General features: G+C 47.1%; 1 protein-coding gene across 1 annotated transcript in view; it reads left to right on the top strand.

Annotated features, from left to right (window-relative positions):
• The window catches only part of Phlpp1 (PH domain and leucine rich repeat protein phosphatase 1), a 201,505-nt gene that overhangs the window by 160,932 nt on the left and 20,435 nt on the right, over positions 1–20,138 (top strand). Inside the window, exons 10-12 of the mRNA XM_004654634.2 lie at positions 1,607–1,762; positions 12,791–12,991; positions 14,510–14,672. Of these exons, the coding sequence (XP_004654691.2) occupies positions 1,607–1,762; positions 12,791–12,991; positions 14,510–14,672 (520 nt within the window). The remainder of the gene's footprint in view (positions 1–1,606; positions 1,763–12,790; positions 12,992–14,509; positions 14,673–20,138) is intronic.

The raw sequence follows: 20,138 nt of genomic DNA on the forward strand, positions 1-20,138 counted from the left end.
TTTAATGAAATTATTATTATTTAGAAGTGGAGATGTATTAAGGGGAAAGAGTATTTGAATGCTCGGGTGCATCCAGAAGTATTGAATGGCATCTGATTAGCATTTGCTATTCATGCTGTAGGTGCTGAACCTACTTTGACAAGTTTTTATTGAAAGAGCAAGGTAACATTTTTTTTTCGCTCATCTTTCAGTTTTCTATATGTTAAGGATAAAACACAAAGATAGATAATGAACAAAACGCTGAACCTCTGGGATGAAGAGGTCACGACAGGCTGCCTGTGAAGCACAGCTGGCCCGTGTCACCCATCCCCTCAGGCTCCAGACCTACAGTCACATTATCTCGAATGCTGTGGCCCATGGCATCAGTGACGGAGACAGGCTGCCAGCATCTTTGTGAGCAAAGACTGGATTTGTTTTTAAGACAGGTTCTTACTACGTAGCCTAGACTGGCATGTAGTCCTGCCTCAGAGATTGTCGCTGTGTGCCATCATGCCTAGCTAAGAACTTAGTTCTGATGTTTAACTTTAATAATGCTGTGCCAATAATTGTGGCTTAGCAGACAGACACAAAGTGTCCACTAGGCAGGAAACAAGTTCAAAAGGTCTTTGTAAATGTGGTGACTAGAATTAATAAAGCCATATTCTTGAAAGTTATTGATAGTAATTTCATGTTCTCACTACCAAAAAATGATAGATACCTCAAATAATGCACATGTGAGTTACCTTAACTCAGCCATTCTGTAACGTTTATATCAAAATGTCATGCACGCCGCATACAAGTATATGTATAGCAGAACATGAGAAGCTGACAAGGAAGCTTAATTTTGTTAAGCGATGTAAATCAGTTCTTAAAGTGACCAGTGATGTAGGCTATAGCCCAGCCTTTTCCACAGCCCCAGACACCGGTGTGTAAGCGCAGGCCCTGTTTTATTCCTTACTGTTTTTGCAACCTTCAGAAGTGATTGTAAAGGAAATTGTCATGAGATTAGTCAGTGCATACCATGTGTTACAATTCTGAGAACCTTTATGAAAAAAAAAACTGTAGCCAATAATTCATATCAAGAAAACTTGATTTTGGGCATTTTGTTTCCTTTAGGAGGGAGTGTCTGGTTTAGTGTAGGATTAAACTGTAGAACCCGAAACTATACAGGTACTGAGGGGAGAAATGATTAAGAATGTCAGATACAACGGAAGTGAGCTGTCGCATCTTCTTGGTTGTAGTTATAAAATCTTGGTTGGGTAGACTCCTCCTTCATGGTAGCAAGATTGCTCAGCTGTGTTTGCTCAGACTGCACGGCTGGGGAAGCATGCCTCCTTGAAAAGCTTGCCAGGGACCCAACAGAGCCGAGACCATCAGCACCGACGTCTAGGAAGTTTTTTTTTCACTAAATTCATGGTCTGTGCGAAAAGTCCATTTCCATGGCTTTTCCCATACTCTCTTAAAATACAGACAGTGTTAAGAGACAAAACAGCTACGGGTTTATATCAAAATGAACCTGCGGGGGCTCAGGGTGAGTGTGTGAGTTTTGGAGAGACGACGTAAGTACTGTAATCGTCATCCCAGCCTGGTTCTAAGCGGCCCTCTGCCTTCCGTCCCTGTTCTGCAGCTTGCTCTGTAACAGCAGTCTCCGGAAGCTGCTGGCCGGCCACAACCAGTTAGCCAGGCTGCCGGACAGGCTGCAGCGGACGGCGGTGGAGGTGGTGGACGTGCAGCACAACCAGCTGGCGGAGCTCCCGGCCTGCCTCTTCCTGAAGGCCGACAGGTAGAGGGCGCCGCGCGGGGGTCTCTCAGCCTGGGCCGCGCCCCTCGCGGTCCGCCCGGCCTGTGCTCTGGGCCCCTCCGTGGCCCTTTCTGATTGCCTGTCCGAGTGCATTTGCTGTGCACGTCTCTGATGACCTTGTAGGGTGTGGAGCGAGGGGCGTCCTGCGCGCTGCTGTCTGCACTGCCCTCTGGAGGAAAAGGGTGTTTGCCAGGCACACAGACACGTGCCACGCGGGGAGGAGTGGCTCTGCGGGGTTGCCGCCCCAGCAAGATGTGTGCGGCCAATCGCTGGTTGTTTGCTGTGCCAGCCGCTCGTGCCGTGACTACAAGGGAGAGGGGTTTCTTAGAATCCCCTTACCCCAGTCTTAGGATGGCTTTCTTCATCACGCTTCCTTCTCATCTTCAAGTACATTTCTTTTCTTTTGAGCATTTTTTTTTCCTAAATAACTTCTATCACATACTAAGCATTTGAAGAAGCTGTTTTTACCCCCTTAGGGGAAACATTTTGTTTCTTTAATATTTTTATTTTGTATCACTGGAGAGAGGCTGAGAATTAGAAAGTGAGTATCGGTGTGCCAGGGCCTCATTCTACTGCAGATGAACACGTACCACTCTGTGCATCTGGTTTTATGTGGGTGCTGGGGAATAAAATACAGGCTGGCAGACTTTACAAGTGCGTGCTTTTAACGACTAAGCTGTCTCCTCAGCCTCTGAGGACTTGTTTTGATGAGGGAGTAATTAAAGATTAACTGATTTATTTTCTGTGAAGAGCTGCCTGTTGTCCAAGGGCAGCTTGAAGCGCCCATGGTTCTCGGCCTCCTTTGCCTCGCCCGGCTCCCTTCACAGCCCTTTGCAGCGCACTAAAGTACTCCACAGACTGAACCCCGTTGACCTCGGCTCACTGTTGTTCTTGGGAAGTGACTGTAACTACAGACACCCTGTGGAAGGTCTTTATGTGTTTCATGATGGAGGCATTTTGACATTTGTTGTCCTTCTGGTAGTGGAGAAGCAAATGAATATTTTGACCTTAATAATAAAGTATAGCCAGTTTCAGCTTGTTGAATGGATGAAATGACCATCTGAGAGCTCCAGAAGGCCTAGAGAGATGGCTTAGCTGCTAAGGTGCTTGCCTGTGAAGCTAAGGACCCAAGTTCAATTCTCCAGGACCCATGTAAGTCAGATGCACAAGGTGAGGCATGCATCTGGAGTTCGTTTGCAGTGGCTGGAGGCCCTGGTGCACCCATCCTCTATCTGCCTCTTGATCTCTCCTAAATAAATAAAAGTAAATACAAGCTCAGGGCGTCTGCGTGGCTTGGCTGCCTCGCCCTGGCTTCCCAGTCCCTGCGCCACTCTTGTCGCAGCGCGCGTCACCCGCAGTGTGGTCTCTTGTTTCATCAGCGCTGCAAAGCTGATGACTGGCTCTAAATGACTGTCATACACTTCATGCCTTTTATTATGTCTAGAATAAAGGAAGGTGCTCCACAGACATCTGTTTAATGAAAATAGAAAGACTTCCCTAACCCCATCCTTGTCTGTCTTTCCTTAAAGAAATAAAGCTGCACATGGTGGAGCACACTTTTAATCCCAGCACTTGGGAGGCAGAGGTAGGAAGATCGGGGTGAGTTCAAGGCCAGTCTGAGTCTACATAGTGAATCCCAGGTCCTCTTGGGCTAGAGTAAGACCCTGTCTCAAAAAACAAAAAAATCCTACCAAAAAATAGCCTATAATTAGTAAATTGTACAGTTGTTGAGCATATTGCTCAGTGGATTTCTCATTCTCTCCCTTTTCCTCTTCCTCTCATCATTACTTAGATCAAGGTGGAGCGTTTCAAACATTGCCCTTTCCTTCTGTTCTGTTTTCCTTTAAAGAAAAGAAAAAGCCTAGTGCACTTATATAAGTTACAGTGAATTCCTATTGTATTAATTTTAAGAAACTAATGAAATTATGAGAAAAATACAATTGTCACATTATCATTGATCTGTACCATGTCATTTTTCTGACCTCTAAAGAGCAATGTCTGGGGCTGGACAGATGGCTTAGCAGTCAAGCGCTTGCCTGTGCAGCCTAAGGACTCCGGTTCAAGGCATGATTCCCCAGGACCCATGTAAGCCAGATGCTTACGGTGGCACATACATCTGGAGTTTGTTTGCAGTGGCTGGAGGCCCTGGCGCGCTCATATTGTCTCTCTCTCACTCGCTCTTTCTCTCTCTCTCTCTGTCTTTCATTCTCAAATAAAAATAAAAAACATTTTAAAGAGCAGTGTCTTTAATATTACTTTTCACACTCACACAAAGTGTGACAGTTGGCACGTGCAGAACTCAAAGTGTGCTGTAAGGTGTTTGTGAGCACTGCAGAATTCTATTTCTTCCACCACAGAGAAATATGTATGTTGGAACCTTGTTTTTCCTTCCTTAGGTTAAACCAGGCAAAATTTGGAGTGTAGCTTTGTAATGAAAAGTCACTTGTTCCCCAGAGTTCTGCAGAGTCTGCAGACTTGGTGGGTTCAGGTTCTCGGGGTGCTTGAGTGAGAGGAAAGGACTTCCAAAGCTGGCCACGTCTCATAAGCTCTGCACTAACCTGCGAATAACTTACTTACTCTTCATTCATTCCTGGTGTTGCTTTAGCACTTTCCTGGGACAGGCAACAGAGTAGTTCTAGAAATGCCAGCAGCTGGAGGGATGGCTTAGCCGTGAAGGCGTTTGCCTGGAAAGCCTAAGGACCCCGGTTTGATTCCCCAGGACCCACGTAAGCCAGATGCACAAGAGGGTACATGGAGTTCATTTGCAGTGGCTGGAGGCCCTGATGCACCCATTCTCTCTTTTTCTCGGCCTCTTCCTCTCTGTCTCTTTCAAATAAATAAAGAAATAAAATATTTTTTAAAATTTTTAAAAATTTTAAAAAGAGAAATGCCAGCAGCTGGTAGTTCCTCTGCATTTACTCCTGGTGTGGCTTTAGAAGGACACTTTCCTGGGCCAGGCAGCAGTCTGGAGTGCTTGACGCCAGGGAAGAGGTGCGTCGCATCCCCAGGCCTGCAGTCAGCTGAAACAGCCACATCATCCACGGAGATGTTTGAACGGGTGCAGGCCAGGGCAGAGGCACTGCTAGATGTTCCCAGGGGTCCCGATCACACCCAACACTGAGCTCAGCCACTTGCACGGGCTCTGGGACCCCATGCCAACTCGACCTCAGCATCTCACTGTGCTTACTTTGTGTCATTCCCAAAGGGACCTGGTCATTGGAAAAGGAATGATGCTGTGAGCTGGGATTTGTCTAGTAAGCCACACGGACATTCTAAGTGAGTCAGTGAAATGACGTCATTGTCAGGAGCAGTATAAGCTGAACTGTTAGCATCCAGCAAAAAATTTAGGCAGAAATCCCCACAGGACTGTCCTCTCTAGACCCAGTGCATGTTGGAAATTAGAGGCTAGTGTTAGGTGAACTTAGCTGACCTCTAGAGGGTCTTGTCTTTCCTCTTCTTTCCTTTCCTTTCTTTTGCTGGAGGGCTAGTCGGCCTGACTGAGGCCCGCGCTATGAGGAAGGGCCCTGCACTTACGTGACAGAATGAACTCAGTGTCTAACATGTATTTTTTGGCACTAATGAAACATTGCTGCAATTCCTCTTCCATTCACTTTGCCCCACATACAAACCTTTAAAATATAGGGCTATTCCTTTTTAAATGCTTTTGTGATAAATTACTCTTAACCAGCTAGCTCCGTATTGCATTGTAGAGCTGAGGAAGGGCTTGAATGCATGTCTCTGTAGTAAAAAGTGGCTAGAGCTTGTGCTTAGCATACTTTTTATTGGGCATAGAATGGAATACCACATTTTAAAAAATATTTAATTTATTTATGAGAGAAAAAGAGACATAGAGGTAGAGAGAGAGGCAGAGAGAGAATGAGTGTGCTGGGCCTCTAACCACTGCAAACAAACTCTAGACATATGTGCCACTTTGTGCATCTGTCTTTATGTGGGTACCAGGGAATCGAACCCAGTCCTTAGGCTTTGCAGGCAAATTTCTTCAGCCCAGAATACCACATTTTGACTCTTTCTTTTATTGGCTATGAATTTTGCCAGCTAAAATTAATCTCATGATTTTCCTTGCATGGCATTGTCAAAATGTTACAGCTTAAGGATAGTGTGTTAGTCTGCCCTTCCTGGTAGCAGGAAGGTGTCTGGAGACCAAATGAGTTTCAATGAGATGACATTTGGAAAATCTCCCTGGATTTTGGAAATATGAGGCCCATTTTATTAGTGTCTAGGACTTCAGTTAGCAGTTTCAGTTTATATGGTTTACTCTCCACTTTCATCTTTTGAGTTTATTTATTTTGACTTGCTTTCCATGAATTGTAGTTCCCTATACTCTATGCCTAGATTGGAAGCCACACTAAAGCACATAAATATGTATATATATACTTACAAATACACATAAATACATATTTAAAAAAATAAACAGTAAGGGGCTGGAGGGATAGCTTAGTGGTTAAGGCACTTGCCTTCAAAGCCAAAGGACCCAGGTTCAAGTCCCCAGGACCCATGTTAGCCAGATACACAAGGGGGCACATGCATCTGGAGTTTGTTTGTAGTGGCTGGAGGCCCTGGCACATCCATTCTCTCTCTCTCTCTCTCCTCTTTCTTTGTCTAATTAATTAATTAATTAAAACTTTAAAAATGGTAAAAATAAATAAATAAAAAAGCACCTCACAGCTCAGACCTACTAGACAGAGGTGAACTAGGATGTGTCACGAGTTACTGAGAAATAGTCCGCGATTCTCACCTTAGGTTAGGGCAGGACTTGGTTCTGTGGGAAAACCTGGCAGGTGCTCCACTCTGGGTCTTGCTGGAAAGCATCCCTCGCTTTGCTCCATGTTGAGAATGTTTTGATGGGAACAGCGAAGTAGCTTCAAATAACTGGCTGTCATCTGCGACGGTCAGGGGAGGAAGGTAAGTCCCCATGGGTCACGGAGTGTGTGTGTGACCACAGAAGTGCTGCCACCATCTGTCCCTCCCCAGAGCTCGCGGTGACTGGCTGTGCCCACCGAGCCTCTGCACGCACATGAGGTGGCGGGCCGCTTCTCCTAAGGGGCTGGTGTGACCGACAAAGCCGGGGCCCATCCTTTGAAGGGAGAGTTGTGGGTCCTAGTAGTGGGCGGTACCCAGGTCTGTTTTTACCGTGGTTGGTATAGGCCCAGGTACTTTCAGGGGCAGGAAAGAAGGGGTGTACATGTGCAAATGAGACTCATGGTAATTGCTCATTTGTTCTTATTAACTCTCCCCAGAGCATGAGTCATCATAAACCATAAGTTGTAGTGGCAGATGGAGTATGTGTAAATATCAAAGGAACTATAAGAGGACAGAAAATTTAGAAGTGTGATCGCTTGACCATGACAACTGGTGCTTTTGGCAAAGACAGATATTTCTGGCATTTGGAAGAGCTCAGTTGCCTAAACTTCTGTGAAGTGCTGATATTTTGAGAGTGGTGTACTAAAAGTCCTCGTAAAAGTGTGTCTTCAGAGTCCTCTAGAGAACGTGCCAGGCATGAAGTCTTTTAACTTATCTCAGGTCTACCACGAGGGTCTTAGAGGGCAGGCTTGGGAATTGGCATCTTTAACAAGGCCACCTTGTGGCTGTAGCGCATGGTGTCCGTAGTGCACGCACTGAGAGCTCAAGGTGATTTCACACACCGGACAGAATGGGCGTCTAGTGACACCTCAGTGTAGCAGATAGGTCTCACACTGTTGTTGTTGTGTTTCTCCGGAACATTTTGAGGCATAGGCTTTCCTTTAGGGTGAATAACAGTAACGTTAATTGTGTTAATTGTGAACAGTAACAGTTCACAAGAGTTCCCCTAGTCCTGGGGAAGGGAAGGGTAGAACATGGGAGAGCGGCCAAGTGTGGGACCTTGACAGGGCTTCTGTCCTGCTGACAAACTCCACCAAGTGTTGACCAGAATGAACCAGAAGGCTTTAACAGAGTCCAGGCACTACTGAGAGCGGCTGTGGCCACTGGCCAGAAATGCACCATCCAGAATGGTCTTGTGGAGAGAGGCTAGACTGGTAACTTCCCCCACCACCTCCGCAGAGCTTCCCCACGGGCCGAGCCTCGGGGCGGTGCGCCTGCCTGCAGTGTCTGTCCTTAGGAAGCCACCAGGACGCATCCAGACAGGGAGTTGGGCAAAACCATGAATCTCAAGTTGGCCCGAATTCTCTCAGGTGTATCTTGCACCCTCTGGCCTCTTGCCAAGGGGAACTGAGGGCTGCAGATGAGAACCTGCTCTAATGGGCGCTCCTCAGGCCACGCTGAGGCACAGCCAGATTGTGAGCCACTAACCAAGGGCGTCCTGTGAGAAATGCTGTTTCTTTAGCTGCCTCAGAGTGACAAGCTCACAGGCAATGCTTAAGTCAACTGATGAGTGGAGACTGTGGGTCATGGTAAACTGTGGTGTGGGACCCTGAGCCACAGAATACGGTGGGATACTTGGTACAGGAAGGATTGAGTTTGTAAGTTAACATTTAGTATTGTGTCAGTACTAATTAATTCTGGCTTAAGTTATTGTCTGACCTTCCTGAATCTTTGTGACTTCTGTTCTGTGTAGATTGCCTCACCCAGGCTTATCCTTAGACCCCTTCCAAAACAGCTTGGATCGCTCACGCTTCTTCTTCACGTGGGTTCCTGGCTGTTAGGTGGTGGCCCTAGACACCAGTGTGCTCAGTTCCCAAGCCGGTGCGTGGGTCTATCGTGCACACACTGAGTCACGGTGAGCGCCTCAGGGCCAGCACTGCCAGGAAGGCCAGGCGGCACGTGTGATCTCAGCACTCGGCACTCAGGCAGGAGGCTCTCTCCACTGTGGCCAGCTCAGGCTACGGAGTGAGTACCAGCCAGCCTGAGCTACACAGTGAGACCCTATCTGACAAAGCCTAAAGTAAATAATTCAGTGTGTGTCAGAGAGTAAGGCTACATGCTATTTCACAGAACTCTCTTTGTGTGTATGATGTGCGCATGTGTGTAGAGGCCAGAGGTCCATGTCAGATGTCTTCTTGAATAGCTCTCCATTGTATTTGTTGAGACAGGTCCCTTGTTGACCTCCAGAAGCAAGTCTAGTCTCGCTAGCCATCGTGTCCCAGGAATCCACCTACCTCCACCTCTGGAGCACGGGGATTATGAGATAGTGAATTGTCACACCCTACATTTATGTGGGTGCTGGGGATCGAAGTGCAGGCACTCGTGGTTGGGTGGCAAGCATCAGCTAAGCCATCACCCTGCCTCCTCACGAAAGTCCTCTCGGTACACCTGCAGCGTGCGTGCTAGCTGGTCATCTCAAATGCACTTTGTGGTTTTGAGTTGCCATTAAAACTGTTGGAGAGGAGGGCTGGAGAGACGGCTCAGTGGTTAAGGTGCTTGCCTGCAAAGCCTAACAGCCCAGGGCTGACTCCCCAGCACCCGCATAAAGCCAGACGCGCAAAGTAGCGCATGCATCTGGAGTTCGCGTAAGTGGCTGGAAGCCCCGTTGCACCCGTTCTGTCTGACTTTCTTGTCTCTATCTCTCCCTGCTTGCAAATAAAAACAAATGTTTTTTAATGTTGGAAAGCTCTGCTTTAAAAGCTGTTGTCAGCCTTGACGATGAAATTAAAAAATAAGCAGTAGTAAGAAATTGAGATTGATATTTCTGAAACATCTTGGGCACAGAAATTAAGTAATGGCCTAAAAGTAGAAGAATTTTACTAAGAACTAAACAGTCTTCCCTGGGTTTTAAGTAGAATCTAAGTCATAGCACTACTCTGCAGAAAAGGGATTTAAATGCGGAATGCCTGAATTACCACAACAAGGTAAGATTATTAAGGTGCCAAGTCCTGGGCTCCGCTATGGGGACACAATCTGTGACCTTTAAGGGCACATGGGAGTTTCTGAAACGCAAGCACAGGGAGCAGCTGGACAGGCACATGCCAGCTAGGGGTGAACCAGTGCTCCTGAAGTACACCGTGGGGTCCTCTGCCCGCTGCTGTGGGTGCCCCGAGGGTTCCTGGGCGCAGCACATCTGTGCCGTTCTCTGTGCCTGTTACACTCTGCTGTTGTGGGTGCCCCGGGGCTGTTGCACCTTCTGCCGAGAGCACCTGTAAGCTTTGTGCCCTGGGCTGCAGCCGTGGACGGGAGCCGTCCGCACACGCGCTCTGTACACACCCCGGCCGCCCACAGCATCTCTTTGGAGAAAGGGGTCTGTGATTGTGTTCCCAGGAGGTTTTTCTGACTGTTTTTCACATTTGAATTCTGGAGAGATGTTAGAATAATGCACCTTGGAAATTAATTGTATGTTTTATTCCTGTTTGTGCCACTAGTCACTAGCTCAGTATTGCCAAGCGATTTGACTGTCTCAGCTAATTTTCTGTCTTTTAAGAAATAAGAAGGGCGCCTGGGGTTGCTGGGAGAATCTAGGGAGCTGGAAAATAGGAGCTCTGTGGTTGCCATAAAGAGGCTTACCAGCGAGGAGAAGCACTGGTGGCAGTTATCGCTGTGTCTGTAATGAGAAGAAGATCGTGTGCTGAGAAGACATAAACGGGTCTTGGCACATTAAGCAATGTTTTGTACAGTTATTACAAAACTCTGTAAGGGTGACACTGAACGACAGTCGTCACGTCGTCGTGGTGGCCTTACAGATGCTGTGAGAAGGCGGCTCTCGGGCTGGGGGAGGCAGGAGGTGGGGTGGTGCCGCCCACGCCGGAGGGCACCGTGTGAGGGCACTGTGCCCGAGAGCCTTTACGCAGCTACACTGGTCATTTCTGCTGGAAGGGCCCTGGACCATTAAGTCACAGTGTTTGTGTCCTGCTGAAACATTACGGGATTGTATTTATTTATGAGAGAAAGAGGCAGATACAGGGAGAGAGGGCATGTCAGGCCTCCAGCCACTGCAGATAACTTCAGATGCATGCATCACCATGTGCAACTGGCTTACGTGGGTACTGGGGAGTCAAACCTGGGTTCTTTGACTTTGCAGGCAAACACTTTAACTGCTAAGCCATCTCTCCAGCCCTGGAATTGTAGAAACAGTGTTTTAAGAGGATGAGAATTTATTGAAGTACCTGGAGCCATGGTAACGTCAGTCCTGTTCTTTGACTGCTAGCGGGGTGGTACCTTGTATGGCTCAGCCCCCCCCCCCCCGCCACACACACACATAAAGTTTTACAGCATCTAGTGTAAGTACTAAGAAATTTCAGAAGGATGAGAGAAACCTTTGTAGAAATCCCTGTCTTTCGAGAGCTGTGAGGAGTGTTTAAATCTCTTTCACAGCTTTCTAGATGAGCATTGATGTATCAATGTTTTTAAAACAACATTTTTCTCTTTTTCTGGCCTAAATATGCAAATATTCCTGAATTTATTCTGTCTCTTTTATGTGACTTTAACTGCATATTCCCGAGAGAATTGTATTTTAATGAGGTTGTCGGATGGCTTCCCAACCAACCTGCAATACAAGCAATAGAAATGTATTTCTTACATTTTAATCTATTCTAATTCTGTACTGAGGAAATTCTTAGCCAGTGTATTAAAATCAGGAAATGGAGTCCAAGGAAACAAGAGTCAAAAATGGAGAATTCTCCTGCTGAAACTGGCTTCCTTCCTCAAGACCAGTGCAGAAGCTGTATGAGTGGCCTTTCATTCTCTTCTCCTTAGCACACACGGCTATAACCTCCCGTGACCATTTGTGGTCTCTGCTGCCCGTCTCTAACCACCCCTTTTAAATGCCAACAGAATGTGCGTTTCTTTAAGGGAAAACATTCTATTTGGGAAAAGCTGCTTTTCCTCATTTAAGTTGTAGAATAGGCATGTGTAAGTGTGTGGGGTGCAAAATAAGACTGTGCAATTAGTTAATTGAGATCTTGAAGTGAGAGTCCTAGGGAGATGCCTAGTATAAATCCTTGTTTTTATGAAAGATTAAAAATAACTACTACCAAGCAGGACGTGGTGGCACACGCCTTTAATGCCAGCACTTGGGAGGCAGAGGTCAGAGAATCACTGTGAGTTCAAGGCCACCCTGAGACTACATAGTGAATTCCAGGTCAGCCTGTGCTACAGTGAGACCCTACCTTGAAAAACCACACACACACACACACACACACACACACACACACACACAACTACCTTACATTCCATATTTTATCTTTCAGAGTCTAAAGGGATGGAGCAGTGTGTCCCGCAGAGTATGGCTTCATGGCGGGTGTGGGTTGGGTCAGTGTGTCCTGCCGAGTCTGTCTTCTCACAGAGTGTGTGTCTGTGGGACTCATTGGCACTTTAGCTGGAAATATCATTTTCATTGCTACATAGTAATCCATTTTACCACAGAGTAGATTATCTCATGTAGTTGTGCAAGTTCAAGGCTGTAGTTCAGGGGCTGGGGAGATGGCTTGGTGGGGAAAGTGCTTCCTGTGCAAGCATCAGTACCTGAGTTTGAATCCCCAGTGCCCGTGTACAATGCCAAGCAGACTGGCCTGCACCTGTGATCCCAGTGCGGGCAGGTGGAGGCCTAGGAGCCCTTGAGCTAATTGGCTAGCTAGTCTCGACAGTTTGGTGAGCTGTAGGTTTAGTGAGAGACCTTGTCTTAAATAACAACTGAGGAAGACCCCCTGAGGTGGCCCTCTGGCCTCCACATGCCCAGGTACTGAGCCATTACATACAATCATGCATACGTGCATATGCAACACATGCATCACGTGGAGAAGAAGAAAGCAGTTTAAATGTGGCTCAGAAATCACTCTGAAAGGGCCTTGTCACCACGAGTGTCGCTACACTGTGACCCAACCCCTGCCTTTCCTGACCTTCAGAACCAGGCTGCCACTCTCCCTTACTCCCGGTCAGTGAGCTTAACCCATACATCGTCTAAAAATAGTTGTGTTCTCTTACTTCTGAATTTCTGTCAACGGAGATATGAGGGAGCGAGAGATTGTGCTCCGTCCAGGCCGTGGTCAGGGCTCCGGGCAGCCGGGCTTTCCCAGGGCCGCGGTCTGGAGACCTGACTTAGCGGTGCGCTCACTGTCTCTGCAGCCTGAGGTTCCTGAACGCATCCGCGAACAAGCTGGAAACCCTCCCTCCAGCCACGCTGTCCGAGGAGTCGAGCAGTGTCCTACAGGAGCTGTATTTGACAAATAACCGCCTCACGGATAAATGTGTGCCCTTGCTGACGGGACACCCCCACCTGAAGATCCTTCACATGGCTTACAACAGACTGCAGAGCTTTCCAGCAAGGTAATAGCGGCTTGTCCAAGTGAGGTTTGGAGCTACGTTTCTGCAAATGCTGTCGTGGAGGGCAGAGGGTCAGCGCAGAAATGTTATTCCATAGTCTGTGTGCTTGTTTCTCCCTCACTCAGCAGACGGTCCCTAGAGAGAACTATATTGGTTCTTCTGATGTCCTTAAGATTTTGAAATAAAGTATGGGTTTTAGTAGGTAAATTTTTTTCTATTGTTTCTCTTTAATTAGCCAAATTGATTTTTAAAAAGACAATTGTGGTATTTGAGGATTGGAATGCCAGCCAATTTCTTGTGTTTTTATTCATGTTCTTGGAGTAAAGAGCACTGGGGAAGTGGGCACATAGCCTAGAGTCGACGCCTTGCTTGCTGTGCAGAAGACCTTGGGTTCCATTCCTCGCACCGCAGCAAGGACATCTTAACACAGACACACAGGGACCTGCGCAGCCACAGAGACATCGAGACATGGCATGTCACGGCTTCCAGACGCCACATTTTCACATGTCTTCACTTTAGTTTCTATCGGGAGAGTGGAGGCATGGTGTCAGCTCACAGGAATCCAGACAGACGGGGGCCTGCCACGAAGGTTAACTGTACGTCCTTTGGCAGTTATCCACCTTACAAGTCAGGACTTGGAACACACACACACACACACACACACACACACAATCAGAGTATAAACACTGATCCCCTCCACCCCTGGTTTCTGCCGATCTCTGTAGCTGAGACAGGGACCAAACACCTTCTGCCACCAAGCAGACTCCGGAAGTCTTTGCAGAGGCTGTGGGGCTCCTGGCATTGTGTCGCATTGGGCAGTGTTTCCTCCCTTGTTTCTGTCCTTCAGTGTTGATGATTCAACTGTTAGTAACTTCTGTGCGTGTTTGTACTCTACTGTGGAACACGAGGAGAACACTTTGGTGGGGAGGGGGACTGTAGCAACTACACAATCTTGTCCGATTTCAGATGACAGCTGTCTAAACCCTGCATGAAAAATGATCACTAGCTCTGAGGCTCTTGGCTCCCCATACCAGGTGTAAATCACCACTCAGAGAGCAGAGGTTTCTGTGCACTGGGTACAGCATGTATGGGCGTCGTCTCCTCCCTGGGTGCTGTGTGCTAGGGTAGCTCCCCTAGAAACCCGAGCTCCACAGGGCGCTCTTGTCTCCTTCAAAGCAGACGGCCATCCCAAGGGTGTGGGTAGCATTTCTTCAGTCCGACCATTGTCTGAGCACCTTCCTTGTGTGTGGAGAAATGGGAACCTCTCCATCCTGTCCCTTCGCCAGCCTGCTTTCTGTGCTTTCCATCATTTTGGGGCCTCATAGCCTTCTGATTTCTCCACATGCCTTTCAAAATAGGGAGATAATACTCATATTAGTGAAAAAGTTATAAAAATTACTATTTTAAGTGAATATTTTAAAGTCAAAGTAATCTCTTATTTTGGTTTACACTGTGTATCTATTGAAACTTCCTTGATATTCCTTTCCCTATCAATTTCCTTTTTTTTTTTTTTTTTTTTAGTAAAATGGCAAAGCTGGAGGAGCTGGAGGAAATCGATATCAGCGGGAATAAGCTGAGAGCCGTTCCGACCACAATCCTGAGCTGCCGGCGCATGCACACCGTGATGGCCCACTCCAGCTGCATCGAGGTCTTCCCCGAGGTCATGCAGCTCCCCGAAATCAAGGTGGGTGGGTGCTTCCCGAACTCCAGGCTACAAGTTGGCAATAAATTCCTTCAAGATCATGGTCCCGTGGTTGAATTTAACACAGAATGAAGGCTCCAGCAGCCGTTGTTCATTCCCTACCTCAGGGCCTGCACTGTTGTTAGCAGAGTTAAGACTCTGATCCAGATGCTCAGAAAGCGGTGTTCCTGGTCTCTGCCTCCAGCTGCCGGAGTGGCAGGCATCTCCGCACACAGCCGTCCACGCTACTTCCTTGACTAGGGTGCCTCTCCCACTGCTTCCAGGAAAGCTAGTCAGCACAGGGCATGACTCAGGCAGCAGTGAGAGCAGTTGGCACTACCAATTCTAGCCTACGCTTGGACATAACGCCACTTTTACATTTATGCGTTAGCACTTCTAATCATCAGCTTTGTGCTGAATAAAAGAAGCACCTGAGTGGTGACTGACGTGGGCCTACCTGATCTGTTGCCTAGGAGCGAAGGTAGTCCTCCTCCAGGGGCTTTCTGACATGAGCCTTGCTGTGAGGTTAAAACACTGTAGACGTTTGCATGGACTTCTCATAGCATCTGTAATCTGTAATCACCCATCACTGCAGCCGTACACATTGATTTGGTTAAGGCACGTGCACAACATTTTCTAAGTGTGCAAAGGTATGCGCTTTCAGCCATGAGGAGATGTTTCTCTGATCTGCTGCCATGTGGGTCTCCATGGCGTTTCAGACTGTCCACTTCCAAGTTGCAGGAAGACCCTTAACTCTCTCCAGTACCTTTTACCAAACGAAAGAGCACACTTCAAACGGACCCCGGCCAAGGACTCCCTCACTGTCGCTTGCTTCTAAATCTTTATGCTTGGTGCAGGGGTGACATGAAATGGCACACGGAAAGCATATGAGTAGGCAGGCATACGGGACAGCCCTGTGTCACCTCTTCTGTGAGTCACATCCCAGGAGCACCTGCTTGTCCGAGGTCAGCAGAGCCCAGGCGTTCATCACTGCAGCACGTCTCTGCCTTGGACAAGGAGGGTGGCCGCTAAGTCTTCCAGGGGCCGACAAGCTTCCTCTTCTTTGGCACGTTGGTGGCTACGCTGTGGCACCTTGCTCTTGTACCACACAGGGTTACCTGCCAGCTCTGGAGCAGCCAGGACCCAAGATTACCCTCCTGTGCTTGTTTCTGAATCAGAACTCTTCAGTTGATCACTTCAGTTTTTGTTTGGACCTTGTATTTTTAAGTATATATTAAAAATACAAATAAATGGCATGTATGAAGCCCCTAGTTAAATCCTTAGTACCAAAAATATATTTACACGAAAAAAGAGAAATAGACATTTGAAATTTCAGGTTTTAACTGTATTTCACAGAGTAAGGTCTCACTGCATGAAAGCTATGTTTTGCTTAGATGTCTGAATTCTAGAACCAGCCTTTTCTATTTCTTTTGAGTTCTTTCTCCTGTGGTCTTCTCTCTAACCATGTTTCATAGTTCCTTCTGGTACTATTCTGTAAATGGTTTCCATTCCTCTATCCTTTGATTAATTTCCCTCCAGTTTATTATATCATAGCATTTTTCATATCAAGTCTTTTCATTAAAATAGGTACAGGGGTTTTGAGGCCTGTGGAAACTGAGGCTGGGAGAGGTGAAGTCACTTGCCTAGTGTACTACACTAGAGAGCAGCAGCCACAGACATTTGAACCCAGGTGCTCTGGCTCATTTCACTGAGTATCTGAGAAAAAAGAAGTTTACTTATTTATTCACAGATTTACTTAGAGAAACGGTGCCACTTTGTAGCCCGGGCTGGCCTCAAAGTCAAAATCCTCCTGCTTCAGACCCCCCAATTGCTGGGTCACAGACATGTGCTACTATTACTGCTAAAAGAAGCTGAAGTGACGGGGTGTTCAGTGAAGGTGTGGATCGAGGCACGGTGGTGTGGGCTCGTCATCTCAGCCCGCGGGCGGTGGAGGCAGGAGGATCAGGAGAGGTTCAAGGCCAGTCTCTGCTACAAAGAGAGTTGGAGACCAGGCTTTGCTTCGTGACAAAACCGCTGGGCATGGCGGCGCACGCCTTTAATCCCAGCTCTTTGCAGACAGAGGTAGGATTGCCATGAGTATTAGGCCACCCTGAGACTAATTCCAGGTCAGCCTAAGCTAGAGAGCAAGACCCTAACTTGAAAAAAAAGAAATTGTACAGCAACCAAAACAGAGTATAGGCTAGCTTTATGGGGAGAAAGAAATGAAAAAAATGTATTGGGTATCACTACATTAGAAATTGTACTGTTTTAGTTTTTTGAGTAGGGTCTCTATCTATACCAAAAAGAAAAACAAAGGTACAGGGCTGGAGAGATAGCTTAGCAGTTAAGAACTTGCTTGCAAAGGCAAAGGACCCAGGTTCAGTTTCCCAGTGTTCATGTAAAGCCAGATGCACAAGGTGGTGCATTCGTCTGCAGTGGCTAGAGGCCCTGGCATGCCCATTCTCTCTCTCTCTCTCTAATAAACAAATAAATAATTTCTAAAAAATAGGTACAGGATATGGGGGATGCTGGAGTTTGTATAAACGCTTGTTTTTGTGTACAAATACAGACTTTATAGCTCTGGACAGGTAGTATTACTGAAAAAATAGTAGTGGTTTTGTCTTATAACTCTAAATTACTATATTAGTTTTCAGGGTCCCCCCCCCAACGTAGGGTCTCACTGTAGCTCAGGCCGTCCTGGAATTTACTATGTAGTCTCAGGGTGCCTTCAAACTCATGGTGATCCTCCTACCTCTGCTTCCCAAGTGCTGGGATTAAAGGCGTGCACCACCACACCCGCCTGTAGTTTTTTATATAAGAATATTTCCCCCTAACCACACTGAGCAAATTTTAAAAAAGAATATTTTAAGTTGCAGTGTATTTATACATTTAAGCTTTTCACAAAATGCCCTATAAAAATTGTGTGTTTCAAATGATACATATACCTATGAAAATCTTCATTTACAAAATGAACAAGAAATCCTATGCAGAAAGAATAAGTTTACATCTACAATGAAACATTTCAGCTTATGTTAAGATGTCATTACTCTTAGTACTTCTAAAGTCTGTTTGGGCTGCTTCTTGCAAATAAAGGGCAAATAGGTTGTAAAGTACCTCACAAAAGTGTTAAGATCACTGCAGTTATAAAATCTCAGCAGATAACAGTTTAAAAGTGTGCAGTCATGGTCTGTTTAATTAGGTAATTCTCTCCAAGCAGTCATATCTTCTCAGACATTGAAGGAAGGTGTTTAGTCACTGCATTGTTACAAAGGCTTTCAAAGCAATCGTCGTTTAATAGAATAAGCTAGTTAAAGTAGACATGATCGTGCTGTTATTCATATACCCCTAAGATACCAGAACAGCTGCTGGTCTCAGATAAAATACATTTTCAGAGCTTTCTGGTGAGTCTAAGTAGACCCAAGTTCTTAATTTTATTGTCTTCATTTTGCTTGAGTCTCTTAAATTAATCTTCCAGATGCCCACCATCAGCCTCGTATTCCCAGGGCAGGCATCATCCTGGCGGTGTTCTAAAATAGACAAAAGAGAAATCTGCTTCATGGGGAGCAGGCATTTGCTGGCATGTGTAAGACTCTGAGTTTGACTCCTTACGTGGAGTGATGTTGCAGAGGCAGGAATCAGCAGAACAGACCAACCTCCCCCTGGATGCCAGTTTGTTTTTCAAGCTACTGAATTTATTGGAAAAAATAATTCATTCTTCCAGTGAACTGACCTGAGGCTTGGCTTGGCTGGCCTGAGGCTGAGTCCCCTCTGCCAGCCGTGTTGACAAGCCAGGATGGCCTTGGGGGTGGCACTCGGTTCTCCTTCGAGGCCTTCGACGGAACTATTTAGAAGCTATATTAATAATACAGTTCTGCTACAAGACCCAGAGTTGCAGTTACTGGTGACTTCCTGTAATCATTTTGAACTTTAAGCAGGTGAGGTGTGTTTGCTGCAGGGGGAACATAGTGAGTAAAACTTGGGTGGAATTTTATCACTGTCAGCAGTGGCTTCTTGTCAGATTTTCATGTTCCTGTGACTTCTTGACTCTTGAATCTGTTTTCTACCTCGCCTCAGAAGGTCTTTTTCATGGAGGTGGGAAACTAGCAAACTTCTTGGATACATTGTGTGAGTTCATCTCTAGAACGTGCTTAACTGAGAACGGAGCATAAGTTACTTGCGATGTGTCATGCTTTTAAGGGTAATGGCTGTAAGAAGGTGAAAAAAAAGTCAAACAGACTTCTTGTGGACACAGCTCTTCTCTCAGTCCCACCGCCACGTGAAGCGGGCAGGCTGTTTGCTGCTCTTGACTCGAAGCGCAGTGAGAGCGTGAGCCCGGCGCAGCCCGGGGCCGTGGGGAGGCCGGCGCGCGGTGGACGAGCAGGGCTGTGCTCCGGCAAGCGCACTGGAAAAGCCCCGCTGGCCTCAGGTAGGCGGAGCCGGGGGCATCATCGTCAGCAAGGCCCCCTGTAGCACCGCCCTACAGCAGACGGCAGGAGCTGTCATCCTGGTCCTGGAGGCAGAGCAGTGAAGGTCGTTCAGGGGGGCGCAGGGAAGAGGGGCCCCTGTCTGCAGGCGGAGCCACTGGAGCCTCCCCCTCCTTCCTCGCCACAAACAGAGCAGCTGGAAGACCAGGACTCCTGACACTGCTTGCAGACCGACCACTTACGTGGCTGGCTTGGGGGGGGGGCGCAGGCGTACCAGCTTGCTGGTGCCTGAGGACCGCCCAGGTGTTGCTCCCCAGACATTGCCGTGGCTCTGAAACGCGGCCTCTCGTTGGCCTGGGGCGTGCCCAGAAGGCTGGGCTGGGGTCACGAGTGTGCATGGCCACAGCCGGCCCATCCGTGAGCTCCTGGGATCCAGCACGGGGCTCATGCTTATAAGGCACATGCTTTGTTGACTGAGCCGTCTTCCCCAGCCCCCATGTTTTTGTTCGCCTTTAAAATTCTAGTTGCCCAAAGTCAAATCCAAAACTCTGTTCTTTCCAGCAAAATGGTTACCTCCACCTTAGAGAGCAGATAACCCCTAGTCTGTGAGCTCCCTGTGTGCATTGGAGGCCCTGGGCAGAGATGCCCTGTGGAGAGGTGTACGCGACAGGTCCTCTTAGGTGCCCCAGAGAATGGTGCTTGTTTGCCCAAAAATGTGGAAGACAGCTTGGAATCACCTCTGAATTTGTTTTCAAGTCTCCTTCTGAATAAAAACTTAAATTTTTTTTTCAGTTATCTTCTCATTTTGAGTGTGTGTTCCTTGAATTATCCTCATTTAGACTTTGCTAATTTTGTGTGGTGATGGGCATAGAATCTCTCAGGTCTTGTACATGCGGGACAAGTGCTCTACTGCAGCACGACATCTATAGCTGTTCTTTTTCATTTGTTTTGCGAAGGCTCTTGAAGCTTCATTTTAATATTGGAACTGTAACCTTATGGCCACAATCGGCACAGAGATCTCATAAGCACTAGGAAAAGCTCCCAC

This window comes from Jaculus jaculus, chromosome 15, assembly GCF_020740685.1.
Source record: "Jaculus jaculus isolate mJacJac1 chromosome 15, mJacJac1.mat.Y.cur, whole genome shotgun sequence".
Lineage (NCBI taxonomy): Eukaryota > Metazoa > Chordata > Mammalia > Rodentia > Dipodidae > Jaculus > Jaculus jaculus.